The sequence below is a fragment of the Martes martes genome, assembly GCF_963455335.1.
Source record: "Martes martes genome assembly, chromosome: 4".
Classification (NCBI taxonomy): domain Eukaryota; kingdom Metazoa; phylum Chordata; class Mammalia; order Carnivora; family Mustelidae; genus Martes; species Martes martes.
Window position 1 is genome coordinate 176,782,620 of NC_137891.1, and position 20,804 is coordinate 176,803,423.

A 20,804-nucleotide genomic window follows, 5' to 3' on the forward strand; every position below is an offset into this window, starting at 1 on the left:
GGGCCTGTGTGTATGGCAGCGGACTCCCTTCCCACTTTGCACCTGGTCTCAGGTCTCTGGGGCCACTATTCGTCCTCTATGAGAATGCCTGCCCAGAACTGGTCCCGTCCTAGCGAGGAAGGCTTGACTGGCCAAGAGGAGGACCACCTCTTCCCCCTGGCCAACGGTCCGAGGCCACCCGCCTGGTTTTCTGGAAACTTCTTCCCCCTTCTTTGGAGAGGTTGTTTTGGGAGCGAGAGGGTGGTCTATGGACAAAGACCTGTTGTAAAGCTTATGGACAATTCCACGATGGAAGGCAGTCAGAAACTCCGGATGTGGGGGAAAGGTGAACATCGAATACTTCTGTTGCTCTCCTCCCCTCTGTCCCCCAATAATCAAGGGCATATCAGGCGTCACCCTGAGCCAGGATGAGACGCGGGGTAGACAACAACAGAGACCACGAGGGAGGCAAGGGCGGGGGGCGGGGGCGGCAGGGCACCAGAGGGGAGCCGAAGCAGGCACGGCCAGGGTTGGAGGCTGGAAGTCAGGCTGGCCGGGGCTGGGGCCGCAAGTCCTGCCCCCCACGCTCTCAGCGCGCCTGGCCCGCCCGCTCCCTGGGCCCGGCCTTCCAGCGGCGGGGCTGCGCGGGCGGGGGCTGCGCCGGGGCGCCCCGCAGGCTGCACGTCCTCAGCTCCTGGGCCAGGCTGAGCACCTCGGGCCGCTCGCGCTCCTCCGCGTCTGCGTCCTCCTCCTCGTCCTCCTCCTGGATGCTGCTGAGGCGCGGCGCCCCACGGCCGCGCTCGGCGGGCGGCGGCCGGTAGGCGCACTTGGCGTTGAGCAGCCAACGCAGCGGGGCGCGGGGCACCGAGGCGGCGGCGCCCCCCGCGCGGAGGTGCTGCTGGCGCACGTGGCGCGCGTCGCTCTGGCGCTGCAGGCGCTTGAAGTCGCTGAAGGCCGCCAGCGCGGTCTGGCGGAGCAGGCGGGCCAGGGCGCGCGCCTTGTGCGCCCGCGCCAGCAGCACGGCGTGGCAGCGCAGCACCACGGCCTTGTGGCGCGCCTGGTGGCGGTAGACCCAGGCGAAGACGCGCGGGTGGCGCCCGTCGGCGGTGCAGTAGGTGATGCGCGGCAGCAGGTAGGCGTGCGCCGGCCGGCGGCCCCCCGAGCCCCCCGAGCCTCCCGAGGCGCCGCGCTCGCACGGCTGCATGCGGATGCCGTGCGGCCCCAGCGTCAGCTTCATCTTGGTGCCCCCGCCCGGCCCGCAGCGCGCCCAGATCTTGCCCACGGCGTCGTCGGTGCAGCCGTCGCCCTTGGCGTGCAGGGTGACGGCGTTGCCCAGGTACCACACGGTGTAGGTCGGGTCCTCCTTGTTGAGCTCCACTTTCTGGCGCCGGCTGCGGAACACGCGGCCCAGGCGCTCCAGCGGCCAGTCGGGCAGCAGGTCCGGGCAGGAGCGCAGGAAGCTGGAGAGGAGCGACGTGTAGGCGAGTCCCGGACTCAGGCTCTTCGCCTTGCACTTGGCCTCGTCCTCCACCAGCACGAATTTGTTGCGTCTCCAGGGCAGCATCGCGGCGGCGGTGGCCAAAGGGGCAGGGGGCACCGGGAGCTCACGGGCGTCCTGCCCGGCGGCCGGGGGAGGGGAGGGCGAGCAGAAGCCCGCGGCCCCGGGGTCGCCAGCAGCTGGGTGGCGCCGGGGCCAGTCGGTGTCCGGAGATGCCCGGTGCCCGGCCGGGCTGGCAGCCGAGATGCCCGGGCGGCGGCCGAGCGTCCGGGAACAGCCTCCCCCGGGAGTAGCTCCAGCCGTCCGGGAAGCGAAGAGGGGAGGGGGCTGGGCGTGGTGGAGGCGCCCCCCCAGGCCCAAACAGGGGAATCCGCTGTCCCTGGCGCTCAAATTGCGGCGGCAGGGAGGTCGCAGGAGCTGGGGCTGGCGGCTGGCCGCTCGGAGGGGTAAACCAAGAGCGCGATTGCGGTGGGGACTCCTTCAGGCGTCGCGGCTCCACCTCCCCGGGCTGCCTACATCACCGGGCGGGACCGCTAGCTCTCTTGTCCCCTCCCCTCGCCCTCCTCTCTCTCCTCCCCCGCGCCGGCTCGCGCTGCTCTTCGCCCCGGACCCGGCACAGGCGCGGTGGAACGGGTTTAATCGTTCTTGCTGGAGGAGTGGGGAAGGAGGGGCGGTTAAGGAGTAGGAATCTTTTGAAATGTACGGGAGGGCTTTGCTAAATGCACATTTCTCTGACCTCCCTGGTGGTCTCCATGCTCCCCTTGGCGCATTCGGGATCCACATCCTCTCTCCAGGCTTCCTGCTGCCTGTCCGTCACCGCGTATCCCTACCCCCATCTCTGAGTGCTTTTGGGTGGGTTCCTGATGGGGCTGGCCTGGCGCACTTTGCCTCGTCTGCACAGCAGAAAGCCCGCTGAGGTGGCCGAGCCCTGTAGTGGAAAAGTACTGTCGCTTGGTGAAGCTTTCTCATCGGTTCTTCCAAGGTCATGGGCCAGGCTGCTGCGCCTGAGCTGGGAGAGCAGTCACTGCTCCAGCGCCTGGTAGAGCCCCTCGCCTGGCCGGAAGCTCGGGGGTACTTTTTGAGGGTGGGGGAACGTTCCGGAGCAGTCCTGGGTCTGTGGGAATTGCAGCTGAAAAGCTCCTTCTGGCCGAAGGGCTGCCTCTGGGCGCTCTGAGGATTAAATAGATAAAACTCCTGTTTGTGAACTCGGATCCTGCTCCCGGAAGCCCCGGGGTTTGGCAGTCATTATCTCATTTAATCCTCGGAGCAGTTAAGTGACTTGCCCAAGGTCAAAGGGCCAGTAGGAGGTGGGACTAGTGCTCTACTCAGGTTTGGGGGACCCAGAAGCAGGCCCTCATCCTCCTAGGAGTCCACAAGTGCTGCATATAGATGAGTGTCTTCTGTTCTCCCCTGCGACCCATCCGTGGGGGCTTTAACTGGGGAGGGGACTGGAGTACTAGGAGACAGTCGTCCCTGGGTGGGGGGATGCATCTCTCCCTCCCAGGATTTGTTAAGCCATAGGTTCTGGAGGATCCCAGGTCTGCTTCAATGGGGCCGAGGAGTCTCACGACTTTGGGGCTCTTACACATCCAGGCTCCTTCCTTGGCTTCAGAACAGGTCATCTGGGGAGTCTTCTAGGTCAAGAACCCCTCAGAGGCTTCGGCCCCGCCAGGCAAGCCAAGTGAATGCTGGGAGTGAGGGAAGATTGTTCAACATTCAGGGTCAGCAGGCACCAGTAGTGAGTGGAATCACTCACTACTTGGGGGAATCAGAGCTCCCCCCCAAAATTTCCCACCCCCCCAAAACAAACAAACAAAAACCCACAACTAGGCTGTATCACTGAATGTTTCTAAAATTACATGCAAATAACGAACAGACAATTACTTAGAATTGCAGACTCTTAGCCTTGGAGGGGCCTTCACAGATGATCTGGTTTACCATGGCCTCATTTTATTTTCAATATGGAAATGTCTATTGCTTTTTAGTGATTATAAAAGTAATACGTGCTTGTGATCAACAATCATTCAAGGATGTGGACGCCTCCCGCTGTTCCTGCCCTGAAGATGTGGCCTCCTTTCCCCAAAAGAGAACAGGCTCTGAGAAGCACAATGAGTGTTTTGAGTGCTTTTCATGGGGCTAGATTTGCCTTTTGGGCCAGAGGAGACATTAATTCAACCAACTCCCTTAATGGAAAAAGCTTGAGGTGGTTTTGACCAGAGGGGTAGCTCATGGAGAAATCCTGCTGTTTCTTGCTTCGGGGTCTCCTGCCTAGAAGCTCCGGGTGAGGGTGCCTTGTGTCCCCCTGCCTTGGTGGGAGTGGCCCCAGCAGGGAAGTATTGACGTACAAAACGAAGATACATCCAGGCCTCTGAGGTTACTAGGTTCACATACAAGATGCAAGGCACAGACTTAAATCTGCATTTCAGATAAACCACCATTTTTTCGTGTAAGTAGGTCCCCAGGATTGCACGCCTTTTATCTGGTCCCTGAGCCTCCTGCTCCCAGAGGAGAGGAGATCAAGGAGCTACAGGTAGGTGTACAGCCTGGGGAGGGCCTTCACTGCCTCTCTAAGCTGCCGTGGCTTCTGTTCCCACTGCCTTTGGGACATCCCCTCTGGAGGGCCCCCAGGGCTGTGGGAGATCAGTGTGCAGTAGTCTGCTGTTATGTGAGGTCCCCTGGACCTCAAAGCTGCAATTGACATTGTGAGCTCATTTGTTGCCTTGTTCACAACTCACTTGGCCTCACTGGCAGGGATACCCACCTCTCCAGCCCCCCCTCGCGCCCTCCCCCCACCCAAGCCTCACTTCCAGGGCTCCTCCTTACACCCTCAGGCTTAGTCTCAGACCTGCACTTCCGCCAGGTTTGGTCCCTTAGAGGGCTCAGCTGCATCCAGAGCTCCGCTGTTCTTTTTATTCAGATTCCCCTCGCTCCGGTCCTTGGTACGAGCTCCTTTGCATCAGCCATCATTGTTTTATGGACTAGTGTGCAGTTGGATTTTTTTTGGGGGGGGTCCTTCTTCCACTCATTTTTATTTCTATCATATTGATACTTGTGTTATTTTTATTTTCATTTTTTGATACTTGCATTATTTTTTTATTTTTATTTCATTTTATTTTTTAAAAAAGATTTTATGTATTTATTTGACACAGAGAGAGACAACGAGAGAGGGGACACAAGTAGGGGGAGTGGGAGAGGGAGAAGCAGTCTTCCCACCAAGCAGGGAGCCCAGTGGGGGACTCGAGCCCAGCACCCTGAGATCACAACCCAAGCTGAAGGCAGAGGCTTAACCCATTGAGCCACCCAGGTTTCCCTCTCTCTGAAAGTTTTAATGGTCTCCCAGAGGTGTAGGTTTCATAGCAATGTGTGTTGACTCTGGGCACTTGGTGAGTCTTTTAGTCTGGAAATCATTCTCTTTTAATCTGGAAATCAATTTGAGGGACATTTCTTTGTGTTAATACCCTCCATTCTGTTTTCTGTTTTTGTTTTTTCTTTGCAGATGTAGTTTAGTCATACGTTGGACCCGATCTTCTCATTTTTCACAATGTTCTTTCCAATTTTCCATTTTAAAAAATATTTGTTCTGTTTCCTGGGACATTACCTCAACTTTATCTTTCAACCTTTCCATTAGATTTTTTTTTTATATCTTTCTCATAACTTTTCACTTCAAAGATTTTCTTTATTTATTTGACACAGAGAGAGAGATCACAAGCAGGCAGAGAGGCAAGCAGAGAGAGAGGGGAAAGCAGGCTCCCCGCTGAGCAGGGGGCCCAATGTGGTGCTGATCCCAGGACCCTGAGACCATGACCTGAGCTCAAGGCAGAGGCTTTAACCCTCTGAGTCACCCAGGCGCCCCATAACTTTTCATTTCTAAAAGAGCAATTTTTTGTTCTTTTTTAGAGCATCCCATTCTTGTTCATGTCTCAAAGAATAGTAATTTTAGTTGCTTAAATTTTTTTTTTTTTAGTTTTTAATTGTGGTAAAATACACATTTTAAAATGTACCATCTTAACCATTCTTTTTTTTTTCTTTTTTAAGATTTTTTTTATTTAAAAGAGAGCATGTGGGTGAAGGGGTAGAAGGAATCTCTAAACAGGCTTCACGCTGAGTGTGGGGCCAGACGCAGGGCTTGATCTCACCACCCTGAGATCATGACCTGAGCTGAACTCAAGAGTCGGACACTTAACCCACTAAGCCACCCAGGCACACCCACCCCCATCTTAACCATTCTTTTTTTTTTTTTCCATAAGAGAGATTTTTTTTTAAATCTGGAAAGAAATAAGCCTATAGCCTTTTTTTTTTCCCCTGACAGTCCAAGATAAATTTCTTTCTTTCTTTTTTTTTTTTATTAACATATAATGTATTATTAGCCCCAGGGGTACAGGTCTGTGAATCGCCAGGTTTACACACTTAACAGCACTCACCATAGCACATACCTTCCCCAATGTCCATAACCCAACCAACCCTCTACCTCCCCCCCTCCCTCCAGCAACCCTCAGTTTGTTTTGTGAGATTAAGAGTCTGTTATGGTTTGTCTCCCTCCTGATCCCATCTTGTTTCATTTAATCCTTTCCTACCCTCCAAAGCCCCCCACGTTGCCTCTCAACTTCCTCATATCAGGGAGATCATATGATAATTGTCTTTCTCTGATTGACTTATTTCGCTCAGCATAATACCCTCTAGTTCCATCCACATCGACGCAAATGCAAGAGTTCATTTCTTTTGATGGCTGTATAGTATTCCACTGTGTATGTTCTTTATCCATTCATCTGTTGATGGACATCTAGGTTCTTTCCATAGTTTGGCTATTGGGGACATTGCTGCTATAAACATTCGGGTGCACGTGCCCCTTCAGATCACTACATTTGTATCTTTGGGGTAAATACCCAGTAGTGCAATTGCTGAGTCGTAGGGTAGCTCTGTTTTCAACTTTTTGAGGAACATCCATGCTGTTTTCCAGAGTACATCTTAACCATTCTTAAATATAAGTTCAGCATTGTGAATCGTATCCACAGTGTTGTACAACCAATCTCCAGAACTTTTTCATCTTATAAAACTGAAATGCTATACCCATTAAACAACAACTCCCCATTTCTCCCTGTCCTAGCCCTTGGCAACCACCATTCTGCTATCTCTGTGGTTCCATATAAGTGAATCATGCAGTATTTGTCTTTTTGTGACTGGCTTATTTACTTTGTATAATGTCATTGAGGTTCATCTGTGTTGTAGCAGGTGCCAGAATTTCCCTCCTTTTAAAGGCTGTATAATATTCCATTGTATGGATATACCACATTCTGTTTACCCGCTTATCTGTTGATGGACATTTGGGTTGCTTCCACCTTTTGGCTGCTATGAATAATGCTGCTATGAATGTGGGTGTACAGATGTCTCTTCAAGGCCCTGCTTTCAAATTACTTGGATCTAGAACCAGAAGTGGAATTGCTAGATTCTATGGTAATTCTATTTTTTTAATATTTTGAAGAACTGCCATGCTGTCTTCCGTAGCTGCTGCACCATTTTACACCACACGAGGGTTTTAGTTTTGTCTTCTCACCACTTGCTATTTTTCTGTTATTATTACTTTAAAAATATGTAATAATCATCCTGATAGCTGTGAGGTGGTATCACATTGTTGTTTTGATTTGCATTTCCCTAACCATTGCTGTTGAGCATTTTTTTTTTCATATGCCCGTTGGTTAGTTGTGTATCTTCTTTGGGGAAATGTCTATTCAAGTACTTTGCCCATTTAAAAATTGTTTAATTGTAGGAGCTCTTTATATATTCTGGATATTAACCCCTTATGACTGGCAAATATTTTCTCTGTTCCTTAGGTTGCCTTTTTATTCTGTTGATTATGTCCTTTAATGCACAGAAGTTTTAAATTTTGCTATAGTTCATTCTATCTATTTTTACCCTTATTGCTTGCCATTTTGTTGCATTGCCAAATTCAATGTCATGAAGTTTTCTCCCTTTGTTTTCTTCTAAGAGCTCTATAGTTTTAGCCTTACTTTTAGGTCTTTGAACCATTTTGAGTTAATTTTGGCATATGGTATGAGGTGAGGATCCAACATAATTTTTTTGGTATAGGGATATCTAGTTTTTCCAGCACCATTTGTTGAAAAGACTGTCCTTTCCTCAGTGAGTGATCTTGGCACCCTTGTCAAAAATCATTTGACCGCATATGCAAGCATTTATTTCTGGGCTTTCCATTCTATTCCATTGCTTTATGTTGGTATTTGTGTCAGTACTGCATTGTTTTGATTACTATAGTTTTGTGGTAAGTTTTGAAAACGGAAAGCGTGAGGCCCCCAACTTTATTCTTCTTTTTCAAGATGGTTGTAGCTATCCAGGATCCCTTGAGACTCCATGTGAACTTCAGGGTGGATATATTTATCTCTGCAAAAAGTGTCATTGGGATTTTTTTTTAAAAGATTTTATTTATTTATTTGACAGAGAGAGACACAGCGAGAGAGGGAGGACAAGCAGGGGGAGTGGGAGAGGGAGAGGGAGAAGCAGGCTCCCCATAGAGCAGAGAGCCTGATGCGGGGCTCAATCTCAGGACCCTGGGATCATGACCTGAGCCGAAGGCAGACGCTTAATGACTGAAACACCCAGGTGCCCTGTGCCATTGGGATTTTGATAAGGATTGCATTGAATATGTAAATTTCTTTGGGTAGGATAGACACATTGTAACAATATGAAGTCTTCCAGTCCATGAACATTGTCATTTATTTGTGTCTTCTTTAATTTCTTTCAGCAACATTTTATAGGTTTCGGTGTACCGATCTTTCCCCTTCTTGGTGAAGTTTATTACTAACTATTTTATTCTTTCTGATGCTATTGTAAATGAAATTGTTTTCTTAATTTCCTTTTCAGATTGTTCATTGTTAGTGTATAGAAATGTAACAGATTTTTGTGTGTTGGTTTTGTATCTTGTAACTTTGCTGAACTTGCTTTAAAAGTTTTTTGTGGTATTTTTATGGTTTTCTAATTCTAGTTGTTTTCATTTTTTATTTTTATTATTTCTTTAAAAAATTTTATTTATTTATTTGTCACAGAGAGAGAGAGAGAGAGAGAGCGCGAGCACAAGCAGGGGTAGCAGCAGGCAGAGGGAGAGGCATGCTCCCCACTGAGCAAGGAGCCTGATGTGGGGCTCCATCCCAGGACCCCGGGATCATAATCTGAGCTGAAGGCAGACGCTTAACTGACTGAGCCACCCAGGCGTCCCAGTTGTTTTTATTTTAACATTTTATTTATTTATTTATTATTATTATTTCTGGAGACTGTTGTGATTTTTATTCAATTTGGTATCCTGATTAAAATAAGAACAATAAGAATTATGTTTTATAAACATTGCATTATTACTACATCATTCTGATAAGACTTTACATTGATTATATATAGAGAAAAAGATAACCTTGGAATTATAATTATAGTTGTTTTATTTTATTTATTTATTTTTTAAAAGATGTTATTTATTTATTTGACAGATCACAAGTAGGCAGAGAGGCAGGCAGAGAGAGAAGGGAGGAAGCAGACTCCCTGCTAAGCAGAGAGCCCGATGCGGGGCTCGATCCCAGGACGCTGGGATCATGACCTGAGCCAAAGGCAGCAGCTTTAACCCACTGAGCCACCCAGGCACCCCTATAATTATAGTTGTTTTAAAAAGCCCTCTTCAGTTTCGGGCATTGCTCTGCTCCCTGGGTTCCTTTTTCTTGTTTTTCATTTTTTTTATTATTCATTTCTAGAAATATAAATCTCTGATTCTCATGTGGACAGCTTTCCCCTCCTGTCTGGGAATCCTTGTTTCTTTGTGTCTGAGAGGCACAAACACAGACTAGAAACTCGTTATGTCTGGGGAGTGGAGGGGGATGATAGGACTTGTCGTGCCTGGCCTCAGTATCTGACGACAGACTCAGCCGTCGATGTTATAGGCAAGCCCGACAAAGGCTCTGCTTGCCAGAGCTTGAGTCAGACCCTTGTGCACCGTTTTTGCTCTGGCCCCAGTCCTGCATCGCTCGGTCTTAGCAAGAATCTCAGTAAGTCACTTTACTGATAAAGTAGGGCCCTGCCCTCCGTATCTGGTCACCCTCAATGTCTGATCCAACTCCTCACCCCCCACCATCCCGCAGGGGAGATCTGATCACCTTCAGCAAGAATCCTGCGGAGTCGGTTTAGCGAGAAGAGCCCCTCACCCCTGCTGGAGCCTCTTAACTCTCCACCCACTGAGTCCACGCTACTCCTTGGCTATAAAGCCCCACTTATTCTTGCTGTTTTGGGAATGGAGCCCAGTTCTGCACCGAGGTCTCATTTCCCCTGTTGCAATCACTTCTGGATAAAATCTGTTTTTACTGCTTAAACAGTCCAGCTCTGGTTTTTCTCGAACAACCCTCACAACATCAAGGTCTGTGGGGCTTTTCTTTTGGGCAAGCCACTGGCCCCAGAGAGAACTTCTAGAGCGGCCTGCACATGGCGGAGGGCTGCCTCCCTCCGGGGGAGGAGTGGGGATGGGGGCCTCCTGCCTCCTGCCTCCTGATGGCCAGGCAGGCTGCCAGGGAATCCCTCACCCGGGCTGTGCCCCGGGGTCCTCAGTCCAGACGCCCTGGGGATGCCCTCCCTCCAGAGAGGAACGCTCCAGTCCCCTACCCAAGGGCACAGGTGGGAATGTGTGTGCTTCTCAGGAAAGGGGATGGCATCTGGGGCCCTCACTGCCACCTTCCACCCGGCCCTTGGTCTTTGCTCACCGCCTGCAACCTCCTCACCGGCCATGTCTGGTGCTTGGAATGCCCTGGTTCCTGGCCCCCCGGCATGACTCTTGGGAGGTTTCTGTTGTTCCCACCCTACTGAGCTTGCTACCCCTTGCCCGTGTGCCGTCCTTCTTCCAGAATATTCTTAACACCTCGCAGCGGCTGTCATCACTTCTCTCTTTTTTTCTTGTCAGTTGATGCCACTTTTGTTCTTTTGTTGTCATCTTGGGGAGGCTTGGGGAAGGACTGGGGAGTTTACCTCAATTTTCCATGTCTACTGGAAGTCTCTCCTCAGTAGTTTCAGAGGGACCATTATTTTATTATTATTATTATTATTATTTTTTAAAAGATTATTTATTTATTTACTTGACAGACAGAGGTCACAAGTAGGCAGAGAGGCAGCCAGAGAGAGAGGAGGAAGCAGGCTCCCCGCTGAGCAGAGAGCCCCATGTGGGGCTCGATCCCAGGACCTGAGCCAAAGGCAGGGGCTTTAACCCACTGAGCCACACAGGCGCCCCATTATTATTTTATTATTTTTAAAAAGATTTATTTATTTTAGAGAGAGAGAGCGAGCAAGGCAGGGAGGGGCAGAGGGAGAGGGAGGATCTCAGGCAGCTCCGTGCTGAGTGCCAGCTGGACACAGCTCCGTCTCACTCTCCTGAGATCCTCACCTGAGTCGAAACCGAGCATCAGACGCTCAGCCGACCGAGCCCCCCGGGCGCCCCACGGATGGGGCACCGCTGTGCTTAGGAGTCACATGTCATAGTCTCATGACCATTTGTTCCTGGGATCATAAAAGCACCTCGATGCACATCAATTGATTCGTTCATCTGTATTTATTTATATATTCACTCAGCAATGTTTTTCTGCCAACTGAGGAAGGTGGACTCATCGCCATAGTCCCTTTTAGTCTGGACATTGTGCCATCATAGGAATAGTCTTATTGAGTCGCTGCTGAGTTCAAAACCAGACACTGCAGGGGACACTGAAGAAATGCATGAGATGTTCCCGCTGTCGCCAGCCACTGAGAGGCTCCCGCTGATCCCTGCCTCCCTGGTATTCATGCCTGTGCATTGTCCCCTCCCACACTGAGGAGTGCCGGCATAGGTCATGGGCCAGCCATTGGAGAAAGGACATGGAGTGGTTTCTTTTCTTTCCCTTTTTTTTTTTTTTTTTAAAGATTTTACTTATTTATTTGCCAGAGAGAGAAAGAGAGAGCACACACAGGGAGAGGAGCTGGCAGAGGAAGAAACAGCCTCTCTGCTGAGCAGAGAGCTCGATGCGGGACTCGATCCCAGGACCCTGGGATCATGACTTGAGCTGAAGGCAGACGCTTAATCGATGGAGCCACCTGGGTGCCCCATGGTGTGGTTTCTGAGGCAAGGACATTGTGGGTCACCATCTCTGGTGGAAATCAGCTGCTGGGTCACGAGGACACCCGAGCAGTGCGTGTCTGGAGGAGTCCACATGGGGAGAAACTGAGGCCTCAAGCCAAGAGCCGGCATCAGTTCACCACGCATGTGAGGGAACCACTTGGAAGTGACCCTGCTGCCCTAGTCAATCCTTTGGGTGACCCTGACCCAGCTTTCATCTGGACTGCAACCTCGTGAGGGACCCTGTGCCAGACCACGAGGCTCGCCTGCCCTCCACAAACCGGGACGTAATAAATGCTTACTGGGGTCTTCAGTTGCTAAGTTTTGGGAGGATTTTTTTTTTTTTTTTTTAGCAGAAGATAACTAAGACAATCCCTAATCTGTCAACAGGCCCCCCAAATCTCTGTGTGATTGCGCTCCACCCCCTCTCCCACTTCCCTGGGAGACCATCTCTTGGCCTCAGCCATGCTATTCGAGGCTCCTTCCGGTCCTGCCACCTCCCCAGCCCTGTCCTGTCCTCTCTGCAGGTTGTTCCTGCTCACCCCCATGCTTCCCCTTCGTCTCGTCCTCTTCTAGCCTGTTCATCTTCCAAGCCAATGCTGAAGTGTCTCCACCAGGGAAAACAGTCCCCTAAGCTCTCCCGCCTTCCCTTGGTTCTGTCCCTCACAGCTCCCTTAAAGCATTGATCAGAATTGTCATCGTGTCGTTATTTGTGTAATCATTTATATAATGCCTGACTCCCTGTACCCCTAAGACTCGGAGCACGCCGAGAGCAGGGAGTGTTTCCATCCTTTACCATGCTGAACCCCACAGTGCCCCCGAGAGCATCCAGAACCTAGTTGGTTCTGAAAAGACATTTGTTGGACATGAGAATGAGAATGAGAGGTGCTCCCGCCAGCTGACTCAGTGGTCGTCCTCTCAGCTACGACGGAAGCAGCTGAGAGCAAATCCTGAGGACGTTATTCTTAAAGGACAGCACATACACTTAAATTTAAAAAAAAAAAACAAAAAAAAAAACAAAAAAAACCAACAAAAAACTAAAACACAAAACTCACTTCTGACAATGACTCATTTTGTGACCTTGGGCGGCTTGCCTTCCTTCTCTGAAAAAGGTAGAGAGTAATTGGTGCAATGTTTCTCTTGAAGGCTGGGAACCGTTTCATTTAGAGAGATTCTGGCAAGGTTTCCAGAGCTCTTAAAGGACAGTTTTCTTAATATTCAGGTGGTTGTAAGTGATTGCGTAAATGGTGAATAGAAATGAGCTATGTTCCATTGTGGAGGCATCTCAGTTCTAGGGGTGTGTGTGTGTGTGTGTGTGTGTAGGTCTTTTGGTGCTAAACTGATAGACCTTTGTGTGTCCATTTTTTTTTTTTAATTTATTTGTTAGAGAGAGAGAGCGAGCGAGCACAGGCAGACAGAGTGGTAGGCAGAGGCAGAGGGAGAAGCAGGCTCCCCGCCGAGCAAGGAGCCCGATGTGGGACTCGGTCCCAGGACACTGGGATCATGACCTGAGCCGAAGGCAGCCGCTTAACCAACTGAGCCACCCAGGTGTCCCTGTCCATTTGTTTTAAAGAAGAATTTATGTTTGTTCTAGACTGCCCTTGAACATCTAAAATTCTACAGATTTGTTTGAAGCTGTATTTTTTAAAATATTGTATTTACTTATTTGACAGAGAGAGAAAGACAGTGAGAGAGGGAACATAAGCAGGGGGAGTGGGAGAGGGAGAAGCAGGGAGCCCGATGCAGGGCTCGATCCCAGGACTCTGGGATCAGTACCTGAGCTGAAGGCAGACGCTTGACAACTGAGCCACCCAGACGCCCCTGAAGCTGTGTATTTTATAAAGATTTATTTATGTATTTGAGAGGGAGAGAGAGTATGGGTGGGAGGGGCAGAGGGAGAGAGAGAACCTCAAGCGGACTCCACAGTGAGGGCAGAGCCTGACATGGGACTTGATCTCACAACCTCGAGATCAGGCCCTGAGCTGAAAGCAAGAGGCAGATGCTTAACTGACTGTGCCACCCAGGTGCCCCTGTTTGAAGCTGTGTTTGAAGCTGTACTCATTTCTAAGTCATTTGGCTCTATTCTTTTGTGATAATAATAAACCCATATTTACTGAAAGCTAACTCTGCACCAGGCATTATGCAAAACCTTCACCAAGCCAAACCTTACAGTCACTTTTTGCCAGGCAGGAATTGTTGTAATCCCCATTTTACAGATGAGGGGACTGAGGCTCAAAGAGGATAGATAGCTTCCCTAAGGCCACGCAGCGGGTGGAGAAAGAGTCGAAATCTGTTTGGCATGCTCTTAACCTTTGGAATAATTGGACATGTGGATTTGTGATTCAGAAATTTAAAAAAAGGAGTGGGGGAGGGGCACCTGGGTGGCTCAGTCGGTCAGGTCTCTGGCTCTTGATTTTGTCTCAGGTCGTGATCTCAGGGTCGAGAGACTGAGCCCCACATCAGGCTCTGAGTTCAGCGTGTAGTCTGCCGGAGATTCTCTCTTTCCCTCTTTCCCTCCCCCTCTGCTTTCTTTTTTTCTTTCTTTCTTTTTTTTTTTTTTTAAAGATTTTACTTGTTTATTTGACAGAGGAAGAGAGATCACAAGTAGGCAGAGCAGCAGACAGAGAGAGAGGGGGAAGCAGACTCCCTACCGAGCAGAGAGCCTGATGCGGGGCTCGATCCCAGGACCCTGAGATCATGACCCGGGCCAAAGGCAGAGGCTTAACCCACTGAGCCACCCAGGCAGCCCTGCTTGTGCTTTCTAAATAAATAATTAATTAATTAAGAAAAAAGGAAAGAAAAAGATGAGTATGGCAAGAATTCCTATTCATTCTGGAGGATGTAAAATGTCAAGGAGCCTTCAGGATAGCGTTGGTCCACGATCAGATGCCCGAGTGCCGAGTGGTATGAAGGTAGGAGATGAGCACGGGTGATGGATGAAATGTTATTTTCAGCGCACCTGTGTTCACGAGATAAGCTCCTGGTGCATCCATCAAATTATAGTCTGGTTCAAAGCAAAATCATGTTTGCGTAACAAACAGAAGAGTCTCAACTGAGGCCCGTGTTTGGGTACAGCTGGCTCTCGGGAATGCAGACAAGAGGAGACAGCTGCGCCCCCCCACCCCAGGCCCTGAGCCTGGGCAGGTGGGATCAAACACAAGGCCAGAGGCAGGGATGTGGCTCCATTTTGTCCCGAAGCTGATCTCGACGGGCCCCCCTCCACTGGACCCCCTTCCCTAAGCACATGTGGTCAGTCTTCAGTCACTCTGCCAGCCTTTCAACAGGTGAGTTCTGGGCACTCGTTATGTGGCAGGCACGGGGGACAGAGGCCTGCAAGGTATGTGTGGGCCGTCTCTGGAGCTTAGGGTCTTGGCTGGGAGAGGGGCGTGTGTCCTAGGCATGTACACAAAACGGACGATTACGCAAATCATTATTTAATTATGCGGTGAGAAGAACAGAGGGCCCTGAAAAGGGTCAGGGGCAACCTGCCTGAGGAAGTCATTTCACTTGAAATCTAGGGGTGTTGGCCGAGGAGAGACTATTAAAAAAGCACAGGTTTGGGGCGCCTGGGTGGCTCAGTCATTAAGCCTCTGCCTTCGGCTCAGGTCATGATTCCAGGATCCTGGATGGAGTCCCACATTGGGCTCCCTGCTCAGCAAGGAGTCTGCTTCTCCCTCTCCCTCCCCCGTGCTCATGCTCTCTCTCTCTCTCTCTCTCAAATAAAAAAAATAAATAAGATCTTTTTTTTTTAAAGCACAGGTTTATTTAATTTTCTATGAAACAATTCCTTCCACATCGCAGTGGCATTACAACAGCAATAATTATTTGATTATCTCTCAGGGTTTCTGTGGGTCAGGAATTTGGGGGCAGCTCCCCTGGCCAATTCTCAGGGTCTCTCCTCAGATCTCAGCCACATGCTGGCTGGGGCTGCCATCATCTGAAGGGTCGCCTGGGGCTGGAGGGTCTGCTGTGACAGGGCTCACCCTTGTACCTGGCAAGATGGCACCGCTGTTGGCTGAGGCCTTAGTTTCTCTTCATGGGACTGCTTGCGTGTTCTAGTGGCGTGGTGGCTGACTTTTCCCCAGAGAGAATGAGCCAAGAGGCCAGCACGGAAGCTGCAAAACCCTTTATGATTAGTCTCCAAAGTCACAGAGTGTCTCTCTGCCATGTTCTATTAGTCACACAGGACCAGTCCTGCTCCAGGCTGGGAGGGACTACATCAGGTTATGTGTGCTGGGAAATTGGACCCTTGGGAGGCATTTTAGAGGCTAGTTACACATGATGGGTCAGTAGGGGTTGAGCAATGGCCCTCCCATACAGTGTTTTCCTGGAGCCCTTGCAATGGGTGGGTGGGTCCTATCCCCACCACGCAAACCCCTGGACCCGTGGCCAGGTACTGGTCCTTGCTGCTTCCCATCGTTGCTCCCAAATCAAAATCCCTTTCTCCCTCCTGAAATCTCCCATGTCACCAGACCGTGCCACCCACATGCTGTGGCCATTTACCAGCCCCAGGGGCCTTTTCCCCACAAAAGATGTTAAGTCCTGGCTCATTGTTCTCTGCCGTAGCCACAAACAGGATCCCCCACCACTTCAGCCCCCATTTCCTCCTCTGGGGATCCTGTCTCTGAGTGCTCCGTCTTAGCACTCATTCCCATTATCCTGCCCTTGACCTTGCCATTATCAAAAGCTGCAATCCAATCCCATCATAATGTCAACTCAAAGCATCCCATAGTGCAAGACTTTACCTTCTAGTGCGTCCTCTCCTGTAGTTCTTGGACCGCACCTGGTCCTCTCATTCACGGATCTTACTACCTTTGTACCCTGCTCATAGCTCGATTCGCTCCTCACTCAGCTCAGAGGCCGTGACTTCCTGGCCTATCCCTGTATTCGTCTCCCGCTACCGCTCTTACAGATTACCACGGACCTGATGGCAGAAAACAATACAAATCCATTTTCTCGTGGTTCTAGAGCTCTGAAACCTGAAATGGGCCTCACTGGGCTAACACCAAGCCGTTGGTAGGCTCTAGGGAGGACTCTGTTTCCCTGCTTTCTCTAGCTTCTAGGGGCCACCCACATTCTTGGGCTCATTGCCCCTTCCACCATCAGCAATGTTGGGCAGAGTCTCGTCTGACCATTTGTCTCTTTTCTGTCTTCCTCTTCCACTTATAAAGACCCCTTGAGATCACACTTGGCCTGTCCGAATAATGCAGGATAATCTCTCCGTTTCCTGGTCTGCCAATTGCCAGCCTTTATTCTATCTGCAACCTGAACTCGGATTCCTGTTTGCCATGTAATCTAAAATACGCCGAGATTCCAGGGATGAGGGTGTGGATATCTTTGGGGAAGGGGGCGTTATTCTGCCTCCCACAAGCCCCCTCAAGTGTTTCGCTCTTCCCTCAGGTTGAGTTACTAACCCGAGCAGAATCCCAAATCTCACTTCACCCAACCATTCACCTACTCCGTGTCTGCACCCATGCAGCTGGCCTGGCTGGACCAGGACAGAGACCGCAGCTTGGTCTCCATTCACGACCATTCATCTCAAGCAGACATCAGCCAGCCAGCCAGTTCTACTCTATGTCCCTAGTCCATTCACTCTCCCGCTCTCCGTGATGACTTCACACCTCCCCTCCCTCCAGACGCCCACGCCTCCTTCCTGGTCCTCACCCTCAGCTGTGGATCTTGCTTCCTACTTCACAAAGAAAATTGGGGCACTAGGAAGAGAACTTCCTCAGACTCAGCAGCACACCCACCCGCCCACCTGCATCTGTGCTCACATGCTGCTTCCTTTCTGCTACTGTGGAGCAGCTGCCTAGAGCTGGCCCTCCACCGCAGGGAGTGAGCCCACAGCCCACCGCACTCCCCGCCTCAGGGTCTTCCCCCCGGAGAGCCCATGTGCCCTCTTCTGTGTTCTCAATCCCCCCCCACTCCCCTCTTTTGGGTAATTGTTCCATCAGCGTACAAACATGCCATCATTTTTCATCCCATGCAAAATGAGGACAAAATAAAATCCTCTCTTGATCTGACATGCCATCTCTAGCCAGTGCCTACTTCCCCACTGTTCTTTGCAGTGGAACTTGAAAAAGTGCTCTCTGCTTCTTGGGTCCAGTTCCTTGCCTCCCGGTCTCCTGGATCTGTTCGTTCACATCCGGCCTTGGCTTCCACTGTGCTTCTCAAGGTCACGGCCGACTGCCAAGCTGCTAAATCAGTGTCAACTTTCAGTGCTCACCTTAACTGAGCTCCCAGCAGCATTTGATACATCTGGTCACCCCTTCCTCCAGAACACCCCGGTCTTTACATCCTCTTTGGTGTCCTTGTCTCTCCATGGCCACTCTCTCAAGTTCCTCCACCGGGCTCTCTTCATCTCCTTGACCTTCAGGTGCTGGAGTGCCCACACTCCCTTGGTGATCTCATCTGGGCTCTTAGCCCAAAATACCATTTTATAAGCCAACGACCTCCAAATTCTATCTGTAGCCTGGACCTCTCCTCTGAACTCCAAACTCTTTCCTATCCTAGACTTGCAGGTCAAATAAACTTCTCAAAATGAAAATGACCCAAACCAGTGATGACTAGCCTGCTAGTTACTTGGGCAAGAATTAAGCATCAATCTTGACTCCTCCCTTTCCTTCACACCCTCAGCCAGTCCTTCTTCCCCTTTACCTTGGCTCTTCCTGCAAGAACGTCAGAGGTCTGACCGCTTCCCACCACACCCACCGCCCCTACCCTACTCTCTGCCCTCATTCTCTGCTGTATTTTTCTCCCTTGATGTGTTTCCGTTTGTCTCAGTTTCCTATTGTCACTATGACAAATGACTACAAACAGTGGCTTAAAACAACCCAAACTTATTATCTTAATAATTCTGGAGGTCAGAACGCCGTAGGGCTATCTTCCTTTTGGAGGCTTGGGGGATAATCTGTTTCCTTCCCTTTTCCACCTTCTAGAAGTTTCCTAAACTCCTAGGCCTGTGGCCCCTTCCTCCACCTTCAAAGCCAGCCGCATAGCCTCTTGTTTATCTGGGGCCCACCTGGATAATCCAGGATAAGACCCTCATCTCAAGATCCTTAACTTAATCATGACTGCGGAAACCCCTTCTGCTACTTCAGATGAAATAATCACAGATTCACAGGGATTAGGACATCTTTCCCGGGAGGCACTTGTCAACCTACCCCACCTTCCGAAAAACCATCTTTTCCTTCTGTGTTGTTTATCATCTGTCTTCTTGGGGGCAGGATTTAGACTCTTTGAGGAAGGTTTTTGTCTGTATCCTCAGTGCCTAGGATTATCCGTGGTTGATAGTAGCTGCTCAATAAATGCTTTTGTGGCATAAACACCTGTTGTTTCGGCTGTGGCTGTGTTTGCCTGTTCTGGGGCTATGGGCGCCCAGCAACGTTGGCTCCTGTTGGAAAGTCCCTGCTACCTAAGCAGCAGGCAGTGTTGACAGTGCCCAGGGTGGTTTCGAGGAGGGCCCTGGGCAGCCCCCCAACCCAGCCAGGCTAATGGGAGCCGCACTCCCCTTCCATTTTTTCCTAGGCTGCTTCAGTGCATTTCGATTTAATTCTTTGATGTTTTTTTGAGCGGCGAGGTGGAAGCCTCAGTCCCGCCCCGCCGCACCAGGAGATGTCTAGAAAGAGCCACCGTCTCCCTCAGCTTCAAGCCAGAGATTCATCTCCAGTCTCGAAAACGGTATTTGGTTACCATGGCAACCGAACTTCTGAAAAAACGGATGTCAAGCAACATGCGGATCCCAGTGCTCATGGCAACCACCGTTCTGCATATTTTGGGGAGAAAATGTGTCTTGTCTTCTTCCTGCCTGGGGGTTGAGGAGGGGGAAGGTGAGCTGAGCAGCACCAGGTTTCCTTTCAGAATTGATGAGCCCCTGAGGGTATCGGGTTAGAGGCCGGACCCCCCCCCCCCCCGTAAAAACAGCTCTTTCCCACAAGGTTGCATAACCAATGTCTGACCACCGCCCCCCCGCCCCCCACCACACACACCCTGGGAAGGAGATCTGGCTCCTGCCCCTCCCTTCTTTGATGCTGTTCAAATCCCTGGGGCCTTGCTTGGCTTCCGCTGGGCACATATACCGGAACCCCCACCCCCCACTCCCCACGGGCTGAGGATCTGACAGGTGGAGGCATAACCCTATAACGCTTTACCCATTGTCTTGCTTATTTGCTCTTTGATTCATTCATGCATTTCCTCAGTAAAAATTCACTAAGACCCTCCTGTGTGCCAGGAGCTGTGTGCTGGGGCTGTGGGGGCAAGTAGGACACGATTCAGTGATCCTCGTTCTCCAGCCCAGAATCTTGCAGAGGAGATAAGTAAACACACAAATTACATAGTGGCTTGAAAGAAAGAGGCGTCGTGCATAAGGCACAGGGAGGAAGGGGGGTGCTTAGCTCTGGCGTAGATGTAGGTGGGGAGTGGAAATCAAAGGAACCCAGCCTTGTTTTAGCTTCTTTTATGCAAATAATTGGCCCAATTCTATTCATTCGAGGAAGACTTAAGAAAACACCTCTGACAGCTTTCTCAGAGGTATTTTGGCCTCTCCACTCCCTTAAGGGAAGACGCACATTTCCCCCAGTATAGTGTTTCTGAAATCGAGATGTCTTATGATCAGTGTCCCTATTTAATGAAGCATTTCTTTCCTCACTCCCAATAAAATTGATAGTGTGTCTTATAATCAGTGGTGTCTTAGAATCAAGAAAACGTTGTTCCCAATATTCATGAGTAACTAAGCCTGAGACCTCCGAGAATCTCCTCCGCCTTGGATTCCTGCTCGTATTTTTTCCCTGAAGAAGTGTAGCCTTTCCCGTTAGAAATAAGGTATGAGGGACATCTGGGTGGCTCAATCGGTTAAGTGTCTCCCTTCGGCTCAGATCATGATCTCAAGGTCCTGGGATCAAGTCTCAAGTCAAGCCCTGAGTCGGGGCCCCGCGCTCACCTGGAAGTCTGTTTCTCCCTCTCCTTTTGTCCCTCACTCAGCTTGTGCACATGCTCTCTCTGTCTCTCAAATAAATAAACAAATTAATCAATTAAAAAAAGAAAAGAAACAAGGTATGGTTCCAGTTAGAAGGATTACGAGGGGTTCCCTGACTTGGGTAACATCTAAGTTAGTGTTCAAGAGCCAGACAGCCTGGGTTCCCTTCATGTCCAGGCTCCTCACTGTGAGACCCTCTCAGACCCTCATCTGTAAGTTCATTATATTACATAACT

At 50.2% G+C, this 20,804-nt stretch overlaps 1 protein-coding gene across 1 annotated transcript; it reads right to left on the reverse strand.

Moving 5' to 3' along the window:
- Positions 1–568: 568 nt before the first annotated feature.
- Positions 569–1,543, reverse strand: FAM43B (family with sequence similarity 43 member B; the record flags this gene model as incomplete). Its single annotated transcript, XM_080802886.1, has 1 exon — positions 569–1,543. The coding sequence occupies one exon, from the start codon at positions 1,541–1,543 to the stop codon at positions 569–571; it is 975 nt and encodes a 324-aa protein (XP_080659012.1).
- Positions 1,544–20,804: the final 19,261 nt, after the last annotated feature.